Here is a 24617-nt window from a genome sequence, read left to right as displayed (position 1 = left end):
GACCTGAGGGGCACAGCTGCTGTGCACATTGCAGCAGTAGCACATGAAGATGTGGAGGCAGTCTGACCTACTTCATTACCACATGCGAGCACTCATTTTGATGACATTTAATTATCAAAAATGATTTTTGTTGACTTTCTTAATTGCGATGACAACGAGAATGTTGAAAATGATTTTGCGATCAACACGGGAGACAAACTGAAAATCGAACACGATGAATCCAATTTCTAGTCAAAGTGAAGACTCCAAATCTGTTTGAGTGTTAATGTTCATGAACTCATTTAGTCAAACCTACTTGAAGTGTGAAGATTTAATATCTACAGTGAGTCTGTAAGTACAAAAATAAATATGACATTAGATTATCATTATATGACAAGATTTATATAACATGGTGTGCTATTTATAATACTAAACCACTAACACACTGTAAATTTAAATAAACTGAGTATACATCTGGCTTTGAGTCAGCCTTAGATGACTTCACAATACATTTATTTTCTTTCATCAAATGTTGCAAAACAGATTCAATAGTAGATTTTAGTGCAAATGTCCAACAGGGATGGCAAAATATAGCTATTGTCGTTGTTGTTTTTTGTCCTGTGTATGTTAGCTGTAATACATCATATTCAAATGAATGTGCATACATTCAGGCTGAAATATCGTGTAAAGTTCGGTGTTCTTAAATCGGACAAACCCGAAGACATTTCCGAGGCAAAAGGTTGCCAATAATGACTGTGAGCAAGTCAAAGTGAGGCAGAGAAAGGGAAGGCCTTGTCTTGAGAGCTTTTCGCTTCTCTTGCTTGCACAGCCAGTGTGATGTCAGCGGTGGCAGTATTGGTGTAATTGACTCGGTAGGGGTGATGGCGTCATTTTATGCCCTGCTGTAGCCTCCTGCTTCAATAGCGAAGGGGAGACGGAGCTTTAGCCGACGCGACCGTGGCTCCCTTGGCCCGGATCGAGCACCGCCGAGCCGGACACCTCACCACGGGAAACATGGAGGCTGCGGCCGAGGAGCTGCTGGCCGGCTCTCGGCTACCTGTCACTATCGATCAAATAGTTAACGATACGCTATTGGTGACGCTGACCTATCGAGAAAGGAGCTATACTGGGATATTACTTGACTGCAACAAAAAGTGAGTGACATTTTTTATGTTCACTTTGATCATTTGGGACTAAAATTAATTTGACTTAGCTCGCGGCTAATGGACCGTGGATGCTAACGACTATCGCAGGCTAGTTAGCCGCCTGGGCCTCAATAGGAAAAGCATATGGGTTATTGTAGCTGACAGTGTAGCTATCGTGCTAGCATTCGAGCTAATATCTCTATTTTCGTAATAGTTAAAAATAATATAGTCAAGTGCGTCATTTCACCACCGCTGTGTCATGGATGGCAAGAAAGTTGCCCCATTTATTGAGATTGTAATTGGCTGTATATGAACAATAGCTAATGTCAGTAGGTTCATCTATAGCTTATTGTTAGCACTAATCATACAGATCAGCTCCTACGTATTCAGTAAAAACAAGAAATTGTTCGTACGGCATTCAGTAAATATGTTAAGTTTCAAAACATCGTTATAATCTATGTTGACTGATTTTCCTGAGTGATGCCCCTATGACATAAATTGAGGAATGATAGGTAGGTTGATTTAAAAAGACATCTTTTTGTTCCATCCTCAGATTGAATAGTATTATATTCTAATGGGATCATGCAGTGTTTACAATATTTAACTTGAATTTCCAAGTAACGTGTAGAGTTATGTTTGCTAGGATTTATTTTTGACAGCTAAAAGGCAGCCCTTTTGAGATGTGAAGGCCATAAAGGCATACATTGTTGGCAAGTACCAATGTGTTATAATGTGTCTGCTCCTCTCAGTGTGTGTCACATGTAAGCATTTTGTAAGCATTGTGCACCTTTCAAAAGCTACTCCTGTTTTACTATTAATAGATGAGCAGACTCCGATTGGGACAGAGTTACTCCCAAGCATGTTTTGATTGCTTTTCATATGACCCTTTACTCATTAAAATAGGCCTCAATTTAAGGTCACACAATGTTGACTTTGTCATATGAACATACCCTGTTGTTAATTCCCCACTACATAGAATATTTGTGTTCTTCGTCTAGAAGACCTTTTATTTAACACTGCATATAGGATGAAATGTCATCATATTGAGCTATATACACGGTGTCCTTTTGGTACGTGTGACCCGCCTCGCCAGTTCCCTGTCACAGGCAGCAGCACTTTGTGTTCTGTGAATTTGCTGTAAAGGTGAGTATTGTTGTCCCTCAGTGTCACATCAATTGGGGGGGGGGGGCATCTAGAGACTTTTCAGTGGTGACTGTCTTTTTTCTCCAGGGGATGGCCAGCTCACTAATTGTGTACTAATGAATAATCTCACCACATACATTACCCCAAAGTAGCAAGGAATGTGTAAATAAATAGGAAAACAAATCTCCTGACTCCTCATCAAGAGTACACCTCAGAATCCCAAGTGATCCATGGGTTTATTTTTTTGCAGGTTTGGGGATTAGGAAAGTGGGGGTCCTGGGTGTCTCTTAGTGTTTTTGTCTTCTAATGAAAGCAACACAAACAATAACTCTGCAGGACAGCCATCACAAACTGTCTGTTTGGTCATTTTTAGGCAAGTATGCCTTAAAATAAACACAAAAGAATGACATTACGTCTTTTATTTGGTGCAAAATAGCTTGACATTACATGTTTGTCGCCACCCCCCCACAAATTGAGACTTTTCAACATACAGGTGGAAAGAAGGGTTGCACAGTTTGTCGAGTCAAACTAAAACAAATAGTCAAATAGATTTCCCCACCCAAAAGGCTGGTTTAATACCCTTTGGTCTACACTTTCTACGCAGAAGTATAAAGGACATGCTAGAAAAGAGTCAAATCATAAGATGTAAATTATGAACATATTTAGGAACTTCAAAAAGCACACTATTACAACAGAATAAAAAGTCATCCTGAGCAAATACATTCCACTTTTTATCACGTGGATGCCATAATTATATCACAGAATTAAATGCAAAAGTGAAGAAATCCGCCATGTTAATTGTGTGATAACATAATTACAGTGAATATATGTGCAAAAAAACAGCTATTGGCCTGGATGGCAGAAACTGAGTGTGCCGCCTTCTGCGGCCTGACAACTTATTGTCACGCCACTATGCAAAAAGGTTCTTTCCGAGTTGTCTGGAACTCTGAAATGCCATAACTGTAAATATGTGTAAAAAAACAAAACACTTTTAGGGCGCAACTATTAAAACGGGGAAACTCAAAACAGTGAGTATGGCTGGTTCCTGCATGCTTGTGCCGCCGATGACATAATTTCAGACTGCTACACAAAGTAGCTTATTGGATGCCTTTTGTATCATTGAAATGCTCAAACTGCACCATCATAAACGGAGGAGCCTGTTTATTTATGATGGTGATGAGCCGCCGAAAACATGAACTATTTCTTTGTTTTTGAATTTTTGCGGCAGCGTTACTTTATGACAATAATTTTACAACTTCCTTATTGTAAAACCATGGCTTCAGCTCTTATTTTCTTCCATGAATGTAAAACTCAAAAAGGAACAATGTGTTTGGAATGTTTGAATTAACTTGACTCATAAATATCACAAGAATCTGATTTTATCTTTTTTTTCCTCCCCCCTTCATCATTTCAGGACCGGGCTCTTTTGTTTGCCAGATTTTGCAACAAAACCAGTCGACTTCTCTGTATCTAAAACAACTTGTGAAATACCAGAGGTTCTGGGTGAGGAGCAAAATTCCACATTTCCCAGCCAGGCATCACAAAGACCAAAGGATGAAAATACTCTGCCTGAAAGCAGTATAGCTACTGCTCCTCCACTTTGCCCAGTTCCCACACCAGTGCCAGCTGGGCAAACGCCATACCCTCCTTATTTTGATGGAGCCCCCTTCCCCCAGCCTCTATGGGTACGCCACAGCTACAACCAATGGGTACCACAGCCCCCTCCCCGACCCATAAAGAGGAAGAAGCGGCGGACGCGAGAGCCTGGCCGCATGACGATGAGTACCATACGTCTGCGGCCAAGGCAGGTACTTTGTGAGAAGTGCAAAAACACTTTGAATAGTGATGAGGACAGCAAAGATAGCTTGAACAATGCAAAGAACTCCAGAAAAGAAAATACACTACACAGTGACGATGATGGCGATGACAAAGATACACCTAATAAGCTCTCAAAGAAAAGTGGTGATGTCGCAGCCAAGGACAATAAGAGACGGGAAAATGGCACCAGCATTGACAGCAAACGTCTCAGGAAGGATAAAAGGAATGAAGCTGAAGGGGAGAAGTTCCCTGGAGGCGACGTTATTCCCCACAGTCCAGTCATAAAGATTTCGTACAGCACTCCGCAGGGCAAGGGAGAGGTCATGAAGATTCCTTCGAGAGTCCACGGTTCAGTAAAACCATTCTGTCCCAAGCAGCTGGCGCATAATGGCTTGGGAGAGAACGGCAAGATACCCTCGAATCCTACCAAGGAGCAAAGACACATTTTAGACGCTCGACGGTCTGGTCTCACTGTATCCATTCCCAAACTCAAACTGACAAGGCCGTTCACTACCGTGTGTCAGGATTTACCATCTCCAAATATCCGCTTAAGACACCCACAGAGGGAACATGACGAGAGCATGGTCGAGTATGAGGCTGAAATAGTGGGTGATGCCAGAAGACGAAGTCCGAGGGCACCGGGACCGTGCCTCACCCACTCTGAGGACTCGGTAGAAGGCAAGAACTCTCTGGAGTTGTGGTCAGGGAGTTCTGGAGAGGAAGCAGAGCGTGGCCACAGCGACCTAACACTTCTCATCAATTTCCGTAAAAGAAAAGCAGATTCCTCCAGCTTGTCAGTTTGCAGCAGCGACAGCCTGGACGAGTCCAAATCCTTCAGCTCCGATGGCACGTCGCCAGAGCTCTGCGATTTGGCACCCGGCGAAGACCTCTCCGTAACCTCATCTTCATTACCTTCACGGGACGATTGCAAGACAGTGCCCCCACTCACTGTGCGCCTACACACTCGCAGTATGACAAAATGTGTGACGGAAGAAGGTCACGCTGTGGCGGTGGGAGACATTGTGTGGGGAAAAATCCACGGCTTCCCCTGGTGGCCAGCACGCGTCCTCAGCATCAGCGGCACCCGCAAGGAGGAGACTGCCACGTGCGAGGCCCAGTGGCCCCAGGCGAAGGTGGCATGGTTCGGTTCCCCTACTACATCGCAGCTCTCTGTTGCCAAACTTTCACCGTTCAGAGAGCTCTTCAGGTCCCGTTTCAACCGCAAAAAGAAAGGGATGTACCGGAGAGCCATCTTGGAAGCCGCCAAAGCTGTTGGACACATGAGCCCAGAGATTACGTCGCTACTTTCTCACTGCGACACATAGGTTAGTTGACACGCTGACAACGAGCTGATGTTTTCTGTGGGAACTCATGCTAGTTTTGTTCAGTAGTTTTAAAGAGATTTACGACTATGTCAGTCATTGGAATCCATGTGGCATAATGTAAGTGCGTCACGCTGAACAAAACACATTTAAATTCATTCAGATGAACTCTATCAGAGCATAATTTCAAAAGCAAATTACTGGTTTGTGCCAGTGCCACCTATGGAGTATTATGCAAATGTCAAATCAATTTGATAAAATTTGTAACTCTTGTCTAAAAGTGTTCAGTTATACATACAAAGCAGGGTTGTTCCGATGACATTTTTTGCACGCCAGTTGGAGTTATTGGATTTTGTGGATTTTTGATTATTTTGAGAAAAATGAATGCATCCAAATAGCACACTTGTGGTGCAGGACAAAATAACAGTGCAAATGAATTACATTTAATAAATTAGGGCTGTCAAAATTAAGGCGTTAACTGGAGATTACTTTTTCAAAATATTTATATGATCACATATTTTAGCTCAGTTTTATTTACTTCCAAAATAATTGGCATATCTTGCAAAGCCAATTTCTAACACTGTACCATGTTAGCTGTACATTTTAAGCACATCATCTCAGAACAAAAAAATACTTCTCAAGTTACCACTGAGACGTGCAAATCTCCACTGCTGGAATGTGGTGATTGTGGGCAGAACGAAATATTTAAATTTTGTTGTTGTTTAGATTGTATTCAAGGATCAAAGAAAGCTATTAGAACAGTCTTTGTTTGAAAATACGCTTACTATTTGGTGATTTTGACATTACCTACAAGATATTATTGAAGTTAATGCCTGTTACAGGCTTTACAGAAAATATTAGTTGAATAATCACAATTAATTACAGATTCTTTGTGATTAATTAGTTAAAAAATATAATCGTTTGACAGCACTAATTCAAATATCTTGTCTCAAATAAGTAAATAAACTAAATCTGGAATAAAATCTGAAATTACACTGAATGCTGTTACGAAATAGATTGTAAATGGTCAATCAGTTTCACACCGAGCAACATTGTAGAACTAAAACCGAAGTGCCAAACTCCACTTCAGACCGTTAGCAATAGCAGAACAAACAAAAAAAAAAATCACATCAGGATATTGCAGAAAATAGACCAACTAGTCGAGTATTGAAACGATTCACAGACCGTAGAAGTCAAGTAGCAAAATAATCGTTTGTGGCAGCCTTAGGCTGGATCTTATTCCAGCTCACGGTGAGCGAGAGGCTGGCCACACCTGTCAGTCAGTTGCAAGGCATGAATATCAGAACTTGTTTTCTGAAAATTACACTGATCCACAGCAAATTTTTATCTTGGATGGCTTTTTGTGTCCCAAAACATATTTTTGACGCTGATTTCCAAAATGTCTTTATTCTTTTTCTAGTGCATCCGAGTTTTGACTAGAAAAGTTTGTGCAATACTGATTTTACCATATGTTATCATTTATAGCGATGATGTTGCAGAAAGTCCACCTGTTGCTGAACCTAACCGTTCATAAATATTACTAGGAAATATATTAGCATATCTTATATTGCCGTTGTTGTTGTTCTTATGAAAACCGGATGTGCTTAGAAAATATGAGGGATGGTTTGGAATCAGCACAATTAATCTAGAAAAGTTTACTTCCATCTCTGATTTTTAGAAAATTGTTGATCCGTTAATGAAATTGAATTAATGTGCTCCACAGTCAAACTCTCATCATAAAAACAAACTGCTGGCATGTTTTCTGGAAAATCAATTATTACCACATAAAAACAAAAAACATTTCTAATGAATAATGAAGGAGAAACAATATGCACTTTTAATCAGATTTTTTTCGTTTGTTTGTTTAGTTTTTTTAGTTTGAGTTTAAAATTTAAAAATGAGACTTGAAGGTAAAACATTGAAATAATCATAAAAACCACTCTACTATCTACTATCTATCCAGTTGTCTGCTAGTGATGAATTATTTATAGCTGGTCGATATATAGTTATTATATCAAAATCAAGATATGAACATTGAGGATATTAATTAGGCGTGTCCCGATACAATTCTTTTTTTCACTGCCGATCTGATCCGAGATTGCGGCCTGGAGTAATGTCCAATACCGAAATCTTACGATACGATATGAGCTTGAGTGATGCATGGTTTATTTTTTATTTTTTGTATGCATTGTTAGAAGAGACTTGATCAAGTTGCACTATTAAAATAAATAAAAATAGTAAGTAATGGTATGTATGAGAAGAAAATATGACCCATTATATTCCAAACATTTGGGTTACATGAATTCAACCCCAAACATGAGAATTTACTGCTCTTGAATAAAATAAATGAAAAATAAATTAAAGCAGGACTCTAGTCTGTTTATGGACTAGTTGGAAACTGCTATGGCCAACTTCTTTACTTGGTCTCAGCCAGTGCTAAATTTAGGAAAATTTGTGACTGAATCATATACACAGGCATGTCAACTGCAACAAGTATGAAGCACTATTACAACAGTAACAACACAGTTATTGCGATCCATGTATGTATTTTCTGAAGCACTTAACCCCACCAAGGTCGTAACCATGCAACAAAGTTGTCGTTTACTGTCGTCTGCGCAGTACTCGGCATCGGAAGCCGACGTCGAAAAGTTCACATTGTGCTGCGGTTAGCCTCGAGTATAGTTGCATTGAAGCATGGAAAATCTGAGAATGTAGCCAGGTTTAAGTAATTAATAAAAAGCAAAACTCGCTAACAGCGATTTCCCCCTCACCTGCAGAGGCTCGAAAGAGCGTACTTTTGGCCCACTTTTGGTTACATGACCTCCGCCGCTTAAAGTGTCTGCCAGACCTGGGTCAGGTCTGTAAAAATTAATCAAAATTCAATTACGATTTCCGATTATTACATTCAACGATTACAATATTGTCATAATCGTGAAAAACTATTATCATATATGTATGTCATATCAAAATAGTACTTATTTTACAATGTCTAATGCTATTTTGGTATACTTGAGTTTGTATAGAATTTATTTAAATGTTACAACAATTTTATGGCAATTTTTAAGTACAAGAACCTGAACTCCCGAGAGCACACACAGTGCGTAGGGCGACTTCTCGTCCGTGGGGACACGTTGCGACATCGAGTGCGCGCGACGTGTCGGTTTTAGCATGGTCGCTTTCAAAAGTGAGTCAAAGTTTTGGATTGTATTCATTGCAGGACTTTTTAGAAAGAAATGTTTCAACGGTCAAAATCATTCAAACTGCTTGTTATGCCCTATGCCCGCAACTTGGAAGTTAACACGTCACTAATACCCATTCCAAATTACCCACTGCTTTACTATTTAAAGGGCATATTACCAATGTCACCAGCAATATTTGTCACCAGGAATTAAAAAAAAATACAAGGTTAACAAGTGGTTAGTAATTCTCCTTCTCATTTTTTGTACTTTGGCTTTAAATTGTGGGTGCTCGGCGTCCACCAGCATTCCAAAACCATAAATATTAAAAAGATATGACAGGGGGAAAAAAAACGTAAAGTAAATAAAAAAAATAAACATATTGATTTGTTTCTATGTTGTATTATTATTTTTTTTCAATATATGGTCTTGGAGCAATGCAAAAGTAATTTATTGAAGTTACTTTAATTACATTTAATTACTTGGATTACATTACTATTTTTTTCTAACAGGTAACTAGTAACTGTATGCAACCTAATGTATTCATTAAATTGTCAGATGCACCCTCCACTCGCACAAAATAAATGATGTCGGGCCATGAAAAAAATATTTTATCCGGTCGGGGTTGGGGGCCCCCCAAAGGGGTAGCACCTGTCCTAAACTCCAATGCAATTTTTCTTTAAACAAGAAAACCATACTCGAATTCATACATTTGCACCTTTGTAAACAATCCAATACAAAATGAACTTACATAATTGTAATGTTTCAAAGAATTGGATTTTTCTTAATATTGTTTACATTTAAACTTTTTTTCCTTCCCCCCCAAAAATAAACGTGATTTCAATTATTACCAAAATAATTGTGATTAATTTTCTTTTTCGTAATCGAGCAACCCTGGACCTGGCCGCAATCCACAGATATCCCGCCGGTCGCGCGATCTCATCCAGGATGTTAAAAGTGCTTGTCAGCTCGCCAATTTTTCTGTAATCCAATGTTGATTAAGTCTACACAATTATTGTATCCAGCAGTGGAGGTATGAATAAAGTTAGAAAGGAAAGAGTACTTGTGTGTGGGCGTGTGCGTGCGTATTAGTGCTGTCAAGCAATTAAATCTTTTTTAACAAATTAATCGCAAAAAATTCCGGAATTAATTGCGATTAATCACATTTTTCAATTATTATTTTTTGTGACGCTGGTAACGGGTATTTGCCTGAGTAATATCTTGTAAATAATGCAATTACAAGCAGTTTCCTTTGAATCTTCTGCCCACAAGCACCCCACTCCAGCAGTGTTGGTTTGCAAAGCCCAGTGGTAACTTAAGCATGGTGTTTTGTTCTGAGATGATGTCCTAAAGATGCAAATTATTTTTGAAGTAAATAAAACTGAGTTAAAATATTTAACTGCGTAAATTTAACAAAAAAAGTAATCTCGAGTTAAAGCTTTAATTTTGACAGCCTTAGTGTGTGTATGTGTACGAGAGAGTGGCTATGGTCTTGGGGTTGTGAATCGATTCTATTTATTTATTTATTTATTTTTCACCTTGATGCATATTTTAAGCAATTTAAATCGATATTATATCATGATTTTCAATGAATCTCTACATCCCTAACACACTTTTAATTTGTTTGCTTATAGTATTGTGCCAAAAGGCAAGTCTGTTTTTGTGCGAAAGAATGAATCAAACCTTTTGTTGTTTGCTCATTGTTTGTACTCTGTGCTCTTTCTTGTGCAGGAAGCTGGGCGCTGAAGGGAGGTCTCATAGGGGTTTTTGTTTTTTTTTTTTTTGGGTGAATTCTCAGACCCTGTCATCAAGACCCAGGACGGAGTATGTGCGGTTGTCTCGGCGACTATTTATATGCTGTTCCTCCCCACCTCCCTTCTTTCGTTTTTTTTTTGTTTTTTGTTTTTTCACCAGGCTGTTGTAAAATGGCTGCCAAGGTGGAGGATTGTTTTGAACGTGCGAGCAAAAAAAAAAACGGCCATGCACATCATGGTCCACTGGGACTATTCCTGTTTTGTTTTGTTTTATTCCTACAATCACGTTTCGATAGAACAACGAGCGTCATAACAAGAACCAGAATGTATTTATTGCTATATTTTCAGAATCCATCTTTCTATCTGGAAAAATATCCCAGTGTGCTGCTGTCATGACTCACTGCGAGCGCCGCCCGCCCACCGTTTGTACAAGGACATTAAACGAAAGGGTTCAAAAAGTCTTACCCCCCCATTTTTTTTTGTAATAAATAACCTCACATCTCCAAGATGTGAACAGCTCCATCCAGTGACAGTAGTAACTGTTCCTACTCTTGAGTGACCAGTGTTCCATCCGACATTACTTGGATTAGTGCATGTTTAGACTGATCGTCATCCTTTGTATGTCGTCCTTTGCATTTCATTTTGAACTTTTGACGTCAACCCCACCTTCTTTTCCGTGAAGACGTTTTCCATCACTTGTAATTATTTAAAGCATTAAGAAAAAAAAAGCACTTTATCTGTACCTTGGTGGCCTGCTGTAAGCTCACTGTCTGAAACACTATTGTGAGATACAGCCCTGATAGGCCGCAGGGGCGTTATGAAATATTTGTGGTTGACTATCCATGGCCTTGGAGATAGGAAAAAAATATTTTTGTTTTAGTCTTGTCGACATTAATTACCCCACACCCCCTATTTTGGATGGTTGTGTACACTGTATTGTCCGCTCATCTACCACACACTCACACTACAAAAATCCCACGTGACACTTCCGCTGGAAAGACATGGGTAAAAATGTGTCAACACTCCGTATGCAGTATCAGTTAAAGCTTTATGGTTGACTTTGGGAAGAATAAAAATAACATGCTGTAAGAATACTGTGAATTCAACTGCTCGTAGTGTTGAAAGCAGCACTGTTTGAATAAGGGAGGGGGGGGGCGGAGCAAAGCAGAAACGGCTGCTGTTAAGCACAGTCAAAAAAAAAAAAAACTGCACACAGGCCTTCTAATTTCCGCCTGGCTCCAGAAGCTTAGCTGTGATCAAGGCAGAAAAACGGCTCATTGATTGCCAACGAGGGAAGTCGTTTTTTTTTTTTTTTGTGATTTTTTTTATTTTTTTATTGGGGAGCAGACGACCACCATTGTGATGCTCTGTGCGTTGACTGCCATCAAGCCCGGCTAGTTTTCCAGGCAGCCTTACACAAGAATCTAAATGTATGTATGCCTGAGAGGGGAAATGCGTCCCATGTATGTGCAACGTGGCTATCAACTGTTGCCCATATTGGTCAATGTTCTTGGCTACTTTTTCTTTTTGTTTTTGTACATGTACAGTGCATAAAATAAAATATACAAGCAATATCAGCGCTGTTGTGGGTGGATTGGTGTTGCTATATTTGGTATTACCAAGAATGTGTCTGTGCACGTGTATTAGATTTTGTTGAACACATACACAAATCATTTTATACTGTGCTGACGTTTGAGCGTGACTCACTCAAATCATTGCTTTATTTTTATGATTGAAGATGGAAGTGAACAGATATGTATCGTGGAAGGAACACTGGCAATAAATCAAGGGTTTAAACTAGCTGCCCAAGGTTTTAACATAATGACTCCCAACATTCATTTTAAATCAGTGTTTATCAACAATCCGTATCCCCATATTTACTTTTTCTAGCACATCGTGGTTTTGAGATAAGTTTAAAGTTTTTGTAGTTAACTTTGAGCTATAAAATCTTGCACAATATGGATTTATCATGCGTTGCAATATGCAGTTATGCTGAACATATCCGTCATCCGCTTTTCCTCACAAAGGCTGCGGACGTGCTGAAGGCCATTCCAGCTGTCTTTGGGAAGTGGGCGGGGTACACCCTGGACTGGTTGCCAGCCAATCGCAGGGCACACAAATTCAACAACCATTTGTGCTAACTCAGAAATTACCAAATGTATTTCTGCATTGCTTATTATTATTGCAAAAATCTGATGTGAGCAGATTTGGAAACTCTAGAAATGTTTATTTGCATCTCTGATTAAAAAAATAAATGATGACCAGTGTAATTTGTGCCAAAATCTAAACAGCTACTGCCAATTGAATTCTGTGGGGTTTTTTTTTATTTCTATTTATTTTCAAGGCATTATATTTATTTTAATATGAGAAAAAAAGTCCAAGAATTAAATGTTCAAATTCAGGTCATAATTTCTTTTTTTTATTATTAATGAGTTGTTTCACAGGGCAGCACAGTGACAACCGGTTAGCTTGTCCGCCTCACATTACGGAAGTGCAGGGTTCGATTCCTGTATGGACTTTGCATGTTCTACCCCGTGCCTGTGTGGGTTTTCTCCGGGTACTCCGGTTTCCTCCCACTTTCCTAAGACATGCATGGCAGCTTAATAGAACAGTCTAAATTGATCCGAGGTGTGATTGTGAGCGCGGTTGGTTGTCCGTCTTTGTGTGCCCTGCGATTGGCTGGCAACCAGCTCAGGGTGTACCCCGCCTCCAGCTCAAAAACAGCTGCGATAGCGGCTCAGATAATTGATGAATGGATGAAGTTGTTTCCCTGTTCAACTTTTGGAGAATCATCAACATGTATGAGTGTGGGTGTATTTACTCATAGTAGGACAAAATGGTTCGGGTGTACACAAAGCAAAAAATTGCGTGGAACCACTGATCTAAATACGGGTGTCCTCTTTTGGATCACTTCAGGAAAAAAAAAACCTCCAGAATGCTTAGTACAGTGGTGTTAATTCTTACACTCCCAAATTATTCATCTAAACCTATGGAAAAAAAAAACGGAAACGTATCAAACACTTTACTGTAAAAATGTGTTCAAATTTCACAAAGCGTGTTTGTGTGCGTGTATTCGCAGCTCAGTGGACAGACTATTCAAGGCGAGTTGCTGTCCACCTGTCCCTAAAACTTGATCTGCAAATTTTCTAATCGCGTCTCAGCTGTACACAAACCCCACCCCGCACTTATTTCCCAGCTCTGACTCTGTCATGCATGTCGAAACACTCCGCTGAGTTTCTCCAGGAGCAAAGTCACCCCATAGCAAGCATTGAGTGAACTTGTTTGCACAGTGGTGTAATTATACGTCATCAAGCAGCACAGGCAGGAACACTCAGTTACTGCCGTAGCTACTGTCATTCATTTGATTGTTTTATATGAGAGGCCTAACAGTGTTTCCCATTCAATTATTTAGTTGAAGTATGACGAGTTAGTGATAGACAACAGCACGTTCCAACTTATAAATTCAGGTGACATCGTTGGAACGGAACTGTAGTACGCGGACGACCTAGGACTCCGAGTAATGTCTGTCATGATAATGAGTGTCGTTTTTTTTTTTTATTTAAAAAAATATTGAATTGAGCAAACCACCACATCACATGACAATCAAGACGAAGAACAAGGTCATACATTCACGTCACACATCTCTATGAATCATTAAAAACAACTCAAAATATGACCCTATGAAAACTACACGTCTTCATAGTGTTCTCTTATAATCCACATTCGACTTAATTTCAACCCTCGACTTGCACTACTATCTTGCTATGTCAAGGTGACTTTGTCCAGATTGAAAACCATAGTCTGAGCACCTACAAATGATTGTTCAAGTAACCCAAAAAGTATGTCAGGAATTCAAAGAAGCTGTGATCTTAACTTAGACAGAACTTCTCGCTGTATGTCAAGATTCTTTGCCCTATTGTAAAAGACATTCTCCAGTAAATCCTTGAATATGTGACACAGCCTGTAGAGCAAGGTCGCCAACCTTTTTGAAACTCAGAGCTGCTTCGTTAACTGATTTATGTTTGATTTACACTTCTGAAATAATGAATTTGCATAAAATGTTTTAACATGGTTGATAGGCTATCAAAGCATTATAGTAGGACGTTTAAAATAATGGGAACATATTTTAAAAATTAACGCAGTTAATGCGTCACAGGCACAAGGATTACAACGTTTCTCACAGACTCATTGCAGGAATCTAAAATAATTGTGTGCTTTGCAATGCCAAATTCAAATACCTTATTAGTTGTACATGGTGTCTTTGGCATATCATCTCAAGGCAATATACGCTGCTCAAGTTCCCTCTACAGAGCGCAAATTGACGCTGCCGGAGTTACAATTAATCGTGATTAATTAATGACAATTGTGTGATTAATTCATTAAAAACTCATGTTAATGATTTCTTACAAAACCTTATGTAACAAATATCAATATGCACTATGGAGCATTCAAATTTTCAAAAGATCCCTTCGACAACATTCCTAGAATATCGCAATGTCACTGGTAATGTACTGTATTTTGTAGAACAGACCCGGTCTAGTCATGTGGTCCCTTGGGGGCACCTCGTTGGTGACCCTTGCTGTGAAATATTTACACCATTAAATACAACTCCACACACATCTCGTGAAAAGAACCCTGATTGTAGTTCCCATCTGGTTACGCCTGCAAATTTATAACTGCTGCACTGTTTGTTTAGTTTCAGCACAAGCGCCAAGCCTCCTTCAGGCGACGCCTCGCTATCTGAGTGGGCTGCTTGGCTCACAACGGCAATGCGCAGGTGAAACGGGGCAAATGCAGCATAGAAGAGAGGCAAGCTGCTTTTGCAGTAGTTGTCGATACATATTTTGCAGAACAGCAGTGATGATGAGAAACATGCAACATTTTCAATCATTCAACTTGGCCGATGCTTGAGAACAAAATGGCGGCTGCTGTTTCTTCCCAGCGGGACTTGTGGCACACATTCCAGCTTTATCTGACAAACCGAGATTGCTAGATTAGATTTTATTCATAGGTGTGGATAAAACACCCTCAAAGGAATAGCCGCAATAGGCAAGGCTTATCTATTCTCTTTTGTGCATTAGGCCGGGGGTGTATTTTTAACAGCAAATATACAGCAACAAAAATTATTTTGTCTCAGTGAGTATGCATACTGCCTGATTTCTTTTTAAATTCATGAATTCATGATAGAAACCCACCAACAACAAACAACATTATTATATAGTCTAAATCACGTGTCAACTTCATGCTCTTGCCAAATTGATTTTTTCTTTTCATTTTGGCAGGAACTCATGTGCCAAAATTGCAATTGATACTCACTTTGTACTAATATTACAAGCTTTTTTTTCTCCTCATAAATTCCATTCGCAACATAAATACTAGTAATATACATAATACAACACTCGTATTTATATTTGGCTTATATATAGATATATATATATATATAAATTTTTATATATATATATATCTGCAATGAAAAGCATATTTACCTCAACATCCATCATGCTGGCCATCTTTGTTAAAATTGGCAGTAAAATATATCAATCAATAAATGTAATAAAAAACATATTCAGGATTTTTTTTTTTTAGTTTTATGGGAAAAAAACTAAATGACTTGATGTCATTATTTTAGGAGAGTGATGATGACTTTCGTAGTCATGGTTACAGCACAACATCAACACGTTGAGTGCTATAGAAAATGAATGCCAGTGGTCCTGTTTAATCATCCATCCAGTGAGTGAGGGCGTAGGGAACGTTAAATATTGTCCCGTCAGTCTGAGTCAACTTCTTAAAGTAACATTTACGGTCGTGGACAGTGCGTTTAAAGACCTACTCACTCAAATGTCCTTTTTTCACATCCATTCCTATATAAGCAATATTGTTGAAATATGCTAACCAGCATTTTCAAACAAGCACGCTAGTTGTTTTTGCCTCCAGCTTACCCATCACATGGTTTACAAACTGTGAAGGGTCTTATTTAGGATGGCATATGGCAAACACAGCTTTACAGAGACTGAGAGGCAGCACTGGACGGGTTGCACCACAATTTGTGAATGAATTGTGGCTGATTGGGCAAACGTGTCTGCTAGCACTGTTGTTCAAACTTTTGCTAAAGCTGGCATCATTCCTAGGGGCCACACGGTAACGACTGTGACAATCATGAGGGAACCTGGTGTGTTAAATACGTCAATAAAGTACAACCAAACTTAGCTTTGCTCTCGCTGCCTTTTTAAAAACATGGTAGCGTATGTTTTAGCATGAATACATGCTACTGTTTGTTTTAAGCCAGTGCTTTGCAAATTGTGGGGCAGGCCCAACTAGGTGGGGGGGGGGGCACTCTGCGATGCTGAGGGGGGGCGCGTGTGAACCTGGGGAACATGCTTTTTTTCCCACTGTACTACAATAAACTGTAATTGCACATCCACTCCTTTAGTTGGCAGTGGCGCTCTCATTGTGCACAGCAAGTATTAACGGTGTAGGTTTGTTTTGCAACGCAAATTGTATTATTTATAGTTGCGGCAGAGAGTGGGTGGTGGGGTGGGGGCACGAATTGGTTTCTTCTTGCTAGGGGCTTTATAACAGAAAATAATTGCGACGCACTGGTTTTAAGCTAACGTAAGTTTCACCATGCCATCACCCAATAATGCCGTGTGTTAAATACCCGGAATAGCGCCGATAACTGAATACAGTGCGTCTTATTGTCGGGTAACTAAAAACGTTATTTATTTTTAAAATAGACACAAACTCCCATTATCTTAGCATTTAACATAGAGAAAGCGCGGAATTTTAGTCCTTCTTGTTTTGTGAAGCTGTTAGCAGATGAAAGTGGAGCAAGATTGAAGTCTCCAACGCGCAATTTGACAGCCGCAGGATCATAGATGTTGTTGGGTGGCAACACTGAAATTATATCTCAGCATGCCTTCATTTACGTTTGCTTCAAGCCGAGTCTGAAAGTAAACAAGCAACTGCCGTTTCCTAACTGAACACACATACAGAATGAACTCAAATCGTAGCCAGCATATGAATGCTTTTGAGATGAACACTTACATCAAAGCAATTTTATCTTTGCAAACTGGCAAATTTCACGGACACTAAAATTTGTTGTAATTTGCTTAATAAATGTCGACATGTTGATGCACCTCTTCCAACTCGTTTGAACAACATGTACCTAATGTCATGGCCAATGACTGGACTTGAGGGTCATTTTGGCATTTTGGCACAGCCCCATTTCCATACAGGTGTTGTGTGTTAATGTACCGCCACAGTGTTTACTGTTTGGACTCTAAAAAGCTCCAGATCATGACTCAGCACACTTGAACTGGGTTTTCCACCAAGTCGAGAACAGCTGCCCCTCTGTTTGTATAAAAACATACACGTATGCTTATACACATTCTTGCACAACAAACACACGATAATCCCTGTGTTTCCTGTGGCCTCTAGCAGCATCAATAAAATACGGCACACTCCCAGACGTAGACCCCCATTTCCACCCCTTGAGAGATGTGGACACATGCTTGCACGCAGCAACGTAGACTTTTCGCTCACTTCTTTTACCCTGCGGAATATTCTCTGGACAAGAATTGTGCCTGCTACTCCATGGAGGAGCACAGTGTAAATCTGGAACGAAAAGGAGAGGAAAATGGCACAGAGATGCTGTGTGCAATTACTGCTAATGATATGCCTCCATGCAAGCTGTGGCCATAATTAACTTTAGTGGATGCCCAGCCTTCCCGAGAAGATTGTCGCCGGAAAGGTCTGGGAGGCAAAAGCGAGGAAGGCAAACCTTCGATGACATTCAAAAGACATGGCTGCCTCCCTAAATTAGGCACGATGGGTGGCCTGGTGCGAGCCGTAACATGAGAAGAATGCAAAGTGAGGTTATCCACTAATATTGAGGCTTAACGATGCTTAGCATTAATTGATACTATCAGAGCTGCGTACAACAGCAGGGTGTCATGCAAATTTTTCATTGCGATGTCCTGAACACGACTTATCGTTGTTTTCTTCCACCCATCCAGTGACTATAACGTTTGTCCTCAACGGCGGTTGAACTAAGCTAACAAAAAAAATTGCATAGCACAAGCTGTCAAATGCTGGTGGCCTCAGGCCTGTCTTAATGATACCTGGGAATAAAAGAGAAAAAAATACAAGTAAATTGTGACCTTTGGGATGCTCTAGTGCACAGGTGTCAAACTCAAGGCCTGGGGGCCGAACCCGGCCCATGACATCATTTTATATGGCCTGCAAAGGACAAATCAAATAATTTCCTGTTTCCAGCACATTTTCTTCACTTTTAACAACATTGAGATATGAGATATTGCCATTTATTTGTTACCAATCCTCCCCTTTGAAAATAATTAGAAGAATTGTTGAACAAACAATTACTTACTGGCTTCTGATTTCAAAACCATCAATTTGTTGTGTGTATATGATAACGTAATGTGATCATATATGGTTTCACAGCCATAATGACCCGCTGAGGAAACCTTAACTACAATGTCAAATGAGTTTGACACAGCTGCTTTAGTGTGTACAGTACGGAGAGTTTTACATGGTTGAGGCGCAGTGACGAGTCAAAATGTGCCGGGGACTTCGATGCGTCCAGCAAGAAATTTCTGAAGCACGTATCCAACTGTGATTCTTTAAAGGAAAATGAATGTCATTGACGGCGTATGAAGCCTCGCTGACTCGAGAAGAGGTTCACATGTCCGTGCGATTAATGAACAGACAAGGAAAATCCGTGGAAATGTTGTTGGAATTTGGCCAATTTCCCGTGACAAATACGTTTATTCATGGAGCAAAAAAAAAAAAAATAGTTCCCATGTAGACAACACAGCGAGTAAATCTGTTCAAGATATCAAACGTCATAATGCTTGTGTCCCGTGAAATATGTAAGGATGTCAAATGTAAGTATTTTACAAAGTAGCAACTGGTGCAACTCCATGTGACTCGTAGTAACATTTCATAACATACTAGACTCAGTTTTCTTTTTTAATTCCAATTCCACATTTTTGTTGTTGAGTCATTTGTGGAGGTATCTCATTATTCAAAGAGTTCTTTTCAATTGACGAACGGGTTTGATTTTGAAGTACAACAACACCTCTTAGAATCCAACATTGGCAAAATTGTTCTTTATGACTGTGGTAATAAGTCAAAATTTAAATGAAAGAAAAAATGACGCCTTGGAATAATTAAGGAAAAGGTGCATGTAACCAAGCCAATGCGGATTTTTTTTTTTTTTAAATAATTTCTATTGAACACAAAATTGAACTCAAACATACATGTAATTTGTTCATTTCATATAACAGCATTCACCACAAATTAAATCATTAACAGATTCCACAAATGAACCGCAGAAGACAGAAATTTGGTGTTTTGATCCTTGTTAATATTTCCATGCGAATATTGTTCTTGGACTAAAAAAAAAAAAAACATCAGTCAGACAGTTCGAATGACAATCGGGTCTTTGGGCACCAGGGGGGTTTTGCGTGCAAATGAAGCTTCACAAGCTGAACCTTTTCGTAAACCAGTTGGATGAAAATTTCAGAAGGCTCGGAAATCTTCCTCTGCCCATCAGTTTCCACGTGCAAGAAAGAAGGGAGCAAGAGGAATCCCGAAAAGTATTAATTTGGAAAAGAACAAAAAGTCAAATAAGGTACATGGGATTATCAAAATGTTCAATAACGAAGTTCAAAGTAAAAAAACTTACATCAAAACATGACATTGAGGGAGCCGATATATATAAAAAAAAAAGGTAGAAAGCAGGGCACTAGATTCAAGCAAATTGACGAGAAAACGAGGAACACCTGGACAAGACTGGCGTGGCTGGAGGAGCTGATTAGAAGACGCAAAGGACCAGGTTGACAAGTACAACTTGAAACAAAAAAATCTAACGAGCAGGACAAGATGTCAACCAGAAGAAAACTAAACGAAAAGCACTTGTATGAGAAAGACAATTGAGCAGAAAACAACAACAACCAAAAAATTCTCTGGATTCTGATTCTTTTCGGGAACAACAACGATGATGGAAAGAAAAGCATATCTCCCCACGCTAATCGAGATGAAGCCAAACATCTCCTGGCTGTTGACAAAGCAGCATGACAAAGTGATTCACTTTTGAGGTTTGAAAACAATGCCTGCTTCTTATCTCCAATTAGTTCCACTCTCACAACATTCCTCTCTACTCTGTGAAACCCACTAGTGGTCACTTAATTAGCTTGTTACAAGGTCAGCAATAAATCTGGAACCTCAAAGTTGACGTTTGGCCAACTGAGCGCTTTAAAGACATACAAAAGAAAAAGAAAAAAACAAAACAAAATGACAATTTCTTTTTGAATGCAAATAAGGAAAATGTTGACCACGTTGTCACAGTTTGCCTGATATATATTTTCCCAAAGAAGAAAGAATGGCAGTCAAAATATTTTTGTTCCAGGGGTCAACCTTTTGCCAACCATCAGACTTCTGAATCCTCACCAACAGTGCATTCTTACTTCCATTGGTCATATTCATGGAGAAGAACAAAGAAGAAGAAGAAGGCGAGGAATAAGACCATAATAAGGTAAGCGCATTTGAATAGTAAATTATAATAATTATGATCATGCTATTTAAATAAACCTCTGCTATTAGCATCATACCCGCGACGGTGTCATGTGACACTTTTCTTTTTTTTTGTGGCTGGGCTCAGGGGGGCCGGCAATTTTATGAATAAGGTCGGAGGGTCGAGGCCGGAACGGTACAGAGATCGTGGCCGGAAGACGAGGGCCTGAAAAGGGTCAAATGCATAGTTCTGCAGATCGGGTATACTTTTCATTCGCTAATGAAGCCTTTCCCAGCTGTTTTAAGGCCAGATGCAGGGTACCACCTGAAGTGGTCGCCAGCCAATCATGGGTAACTTCTAATTTGTATTTTTACAACAACTAACTGTCATTTTACAAAAGTGCAAAGCATAAATACGTTTGCCACCTCCGCTTCCCTGATCATGCGTAAATTCTCGTTTCACTGTTTAACAGCTTGCTAAGTACAACCTCACTGACCTGTTTTGTAAATACGGCTAAGAGTTCTGAATACTAAGAAGCTAAAGGGGCAGCCAATAATTTGATTCCTCTCATGCATGTCATGCCGACTCATTGAATGTCTTAGTCACGCTTGAGCAGTTACTTGACTCAAATGCATTTGGGGTCTGATCAGTCAAATTGCTTTGTTTCTTCTTCTTCTTATGGCAACTAAAGCGTCTTTTAACATACTCAGAAACTCAGCAATTTTTGCAAAGGCTTGTATTTCAGTGAAAGTATTTGTAGTGGTAATATTTTATACAAGGTATTCATACATTTTTTATAACCGTTTATGAAGGTGCATAAAATGTAAAATGAAATGTTGGGTGGAATCAAAATGGCAAGGCAACAGATTTTATTTTTGATTTTAACATTTGAAGTTTAAATTTAAGTTATAAATGTTTTTATTTTTTTCTGTTGTGCAAATTGGTCTTTCCAGCCTCTCACAGCAAAAAAAATGGGAGTATCGCAACACCTGACGCGTTTATTGAAGCCTAATTTAAAGATATGAGTAAAAACAGCATTTTTTTTGCTTTGTTGCTCTGACATTGCTGTCATAAATGTCACAAATTTACATTTGGAAGCTTTTCCGATTTAAAATACCGATTCTGCCCAAAAGTTGCATTATTTCCACTCTTTTAAATGCATGTTTCATGTCAGGCTTTCATGAAAACACTCCAAGTACCACGGAAGTTGACTTTTCACCAAACTGAAAACAGCCCTCTCATGCAAATGAGATGCTCAATTCAATTTCTGTCGACATGATGTGAAAAGATTCTCGCATCTGGCACACCCATCGGCCCCATGATTGGAATGCGGATGTGTGGGACCATGCGATGCTGCTTGCAGTTGGAATGATATTGAATGATGATTTTTCTTTGGGTTTGATTTGTGTTTGGGGATCCACGGCAAAACCAAACAAGCAGATGTCTTTATGTTCATGAAAAACTGAGTTTATCACCATCAATGTGTTTATGTGTGTGTGGGGGCGGGGCAACATAAAGTTTCCACTGTAGCATGGCTTCCACATCTACTCACAACATACCGAACCTCAACTCAGCCGGCTGCGTGAATAAATGAATGTCATGGTGGTTGCATATGCATGTGACCCTCAAGGATAACTTGTTCCGCCATTAAAATCTTTTTTGTTGTTGTTGTTCCTTTGTGTTGTTTTTGTCAATCTGTAAAACCTCATGATTTCTGTAACAAACCGATCCATGGTTGTTTTTCTTCATCGCTGGGCTTCCGTACGCTTACAGCCTGACTTTAGTCAGATTCACAGAAAAATGTATTTCCTAATTAATCATAAAAATGTCATAAGGATTTCTGAAAGTGGACACCATGCACATGTTAATTCCTTTTAGAGTCTCTTTTTCAGTTTGCCTGCAGCAAATCAGGAGGAGACTTGATAGATTTTTCAAGGATTTGGGTGCGGCGAACTATTTACATGACAAACCATAGGTCAAGCCACGTGGCCTGTGTAATGAGAGTGTGGGGCCTACAAAAACCAGCCGGGCCTCACAGCCCTCCAAAAACCTTTAAACACTGTGTCATGTTGTTCTTCTCCTCCCTTTAGCGACTCCTCAAATATTTCCATAAGTGGACAGATTGAGTCAACATTGCTGATGCCTTAGTTTCAACTGCTTTGCTGCGTGGCCGTGAGCATGCATGAGTCCCCCCCCCCCCCCCCCCCCCGGGATGTGGCTGTGCCTCTGCCCAGCGAGCAGCAGCCTCGGGCCTCCTTGAGCAGCTGTCGGTGGGCTCAGGAGACCCAAAGAAAAAGAGGCGCCCTGCCCCCCAACTTTACCAGCCTGAAGGGGGGATGGGCATCCATGTGGAGGGTTATAACATAACAACGCAGGCCACGTCTCGGTATCTTCCTTGTGAAATGTGTTTTAATTGCAAGCGATTGTGCTAGTAGAAAGCTGATTCATTTGTTTATGTTCTCCCAAAGGAAGACACAAAGCGGCTTTGTGTCAGTGTTCTCGTGGGTGTTTCTCTTTCCGCAACTTCCTTTTGCTTATCTCATAGCTCCTGCATTGTCATCATGCTGTAGTCGTGTTCTTTTCTGAAGCCACAGTCAGGCAAAACAACAAACTCAATGAATGCGTGGCACCACAGAGAGAAAACATCCAAAGTAAAAGGATAGTGTTGCTTTGACTCACTTTTGGCATAAAATGCAGCATTAAAAGTCAGGTAGTCCAAAGTTCAAAACTGGCTGTACAGTACTGAATATTTGGGTTAGAGTTCAACTGTTTCCTTGCAGGCAAAATCAGCAATAGTGTCCTTTTTCAAAATAATAGCGTAAGATTCATTCATTACAATCAGTATATTATGACCACTTGTAAAATATCATCCAATTTGAGAGCTGTCTCTAATATTCAGCCTTTACAACGATAATGACATTCAGTTCAGAGGGGTGTACTTTACAATTGCACTGTATCAAAACATGTCAAGTTACCTCAATCCGTTGAATATGGGACTCAATTATGTTACAGCTGTCATCATGCTGGAACTTGGCTAAGTGTATGATTATATTCACACGTGGCTCGATTCAAAGAACCAGATCGAAGCAAAAAAATTGCAGCGTTTGGGATTCTGATACTGATCATCTGTTGCCCTATATCCAAGTGGTGCACCATTGTTACGTATAAAACTGAACAACAACAATTGTTGAAAGTACAATCTGCAATATTTGTATGTTTTGTGATTTGAGTTGACATGCACATTATAGTAAAACTTACACATTGTTCCTCACCACTTGCTGTACAGCACTACTTTGTTAGTGTGATGACCGAAACTTGGATCTTATTGCCAAAAACAATATGTTAGTATGTATGTCAAGGTGCGCAGTAAATTTCGTAAAGTATGTTTTAATCTACAGTATTCTGTAAACTCTGTAAAAAATTTTCCTGTAATTCAGCGTAAAATTTACACTGAGAATTTTATGCTGAATGTTCTACTCTCGCATTTGACTCTGTTTACCAGGACCAAATGTAGTCTTTTTGGAGTTACGTAAATGTACTCTACGAAATTTGCTCTGTGCTTTATAGGCTTTTTTGAAGCCACCGTGCTTTTCTTCAATGAAGTTATGTGATAGAATCCCACGGATATATTTTATATATATCATATTTGCGAAGCATTGGCGGAAAGCTGCTAATTTTACCAAAGTCCTTGTTACCTCACTTGCCACCGCTGTTGGCAATAAATCTATCACTATTAATTTCATATT

The 24617-nt window shown here is 39.5% G+C and overlaps 1 protein-coding gene across 1 annotated transcript; it reads left to right on the top strand.

The window, feature by feature from the left end:
* Positions 1 to 703: 703 nt before the first annotated feature.
* On the top strand, positions 704 to 11914 carry pwwp2b (PWWP domain containing 2B). Its single transcript, XM_088303974.1, has 3 exons — positions 704 to 1133; positions 3682 to 5410; positions 10315 to 11914. The coding sequence occupies exons 1-2, from the start codon at positions 994 to 996 to the stop codon at positions 5408 to 5410; spliced, it is 1869 nt and encodes a 622-aa protein (XP_088160100.1). The 5' UTR covers positions 704 to 993; the 3' UTR covers positions 10315 to 11914.
* Positions 11915 to 24617: the final 12703 nt, after the last annotated feature.

Source organism: Idiotropiscis lumnitzeri, chromosome 9, assembly GCF_059441095.1.
Source record: "Idiotropiscis lumnitzeri isolate Australia: NSW breed Sydney's pygmy pipehorse chromosome 9, RoL_Ilum_1.0, whole genome shotgun sequence".
NCBI classification, from domain to species: domain Eukaryota; kingdom Metazoa; phylum Chordata; class Actinopteri; order Syngnathiformes; family Syngnathidae; genus Idiotropiscis; species Idiotropiscis lumnitzeri.
Note: the sequence above shows the minus strand (reverse complement) of the source record. Positions and strands in the feature narration are given on the sequence as shown.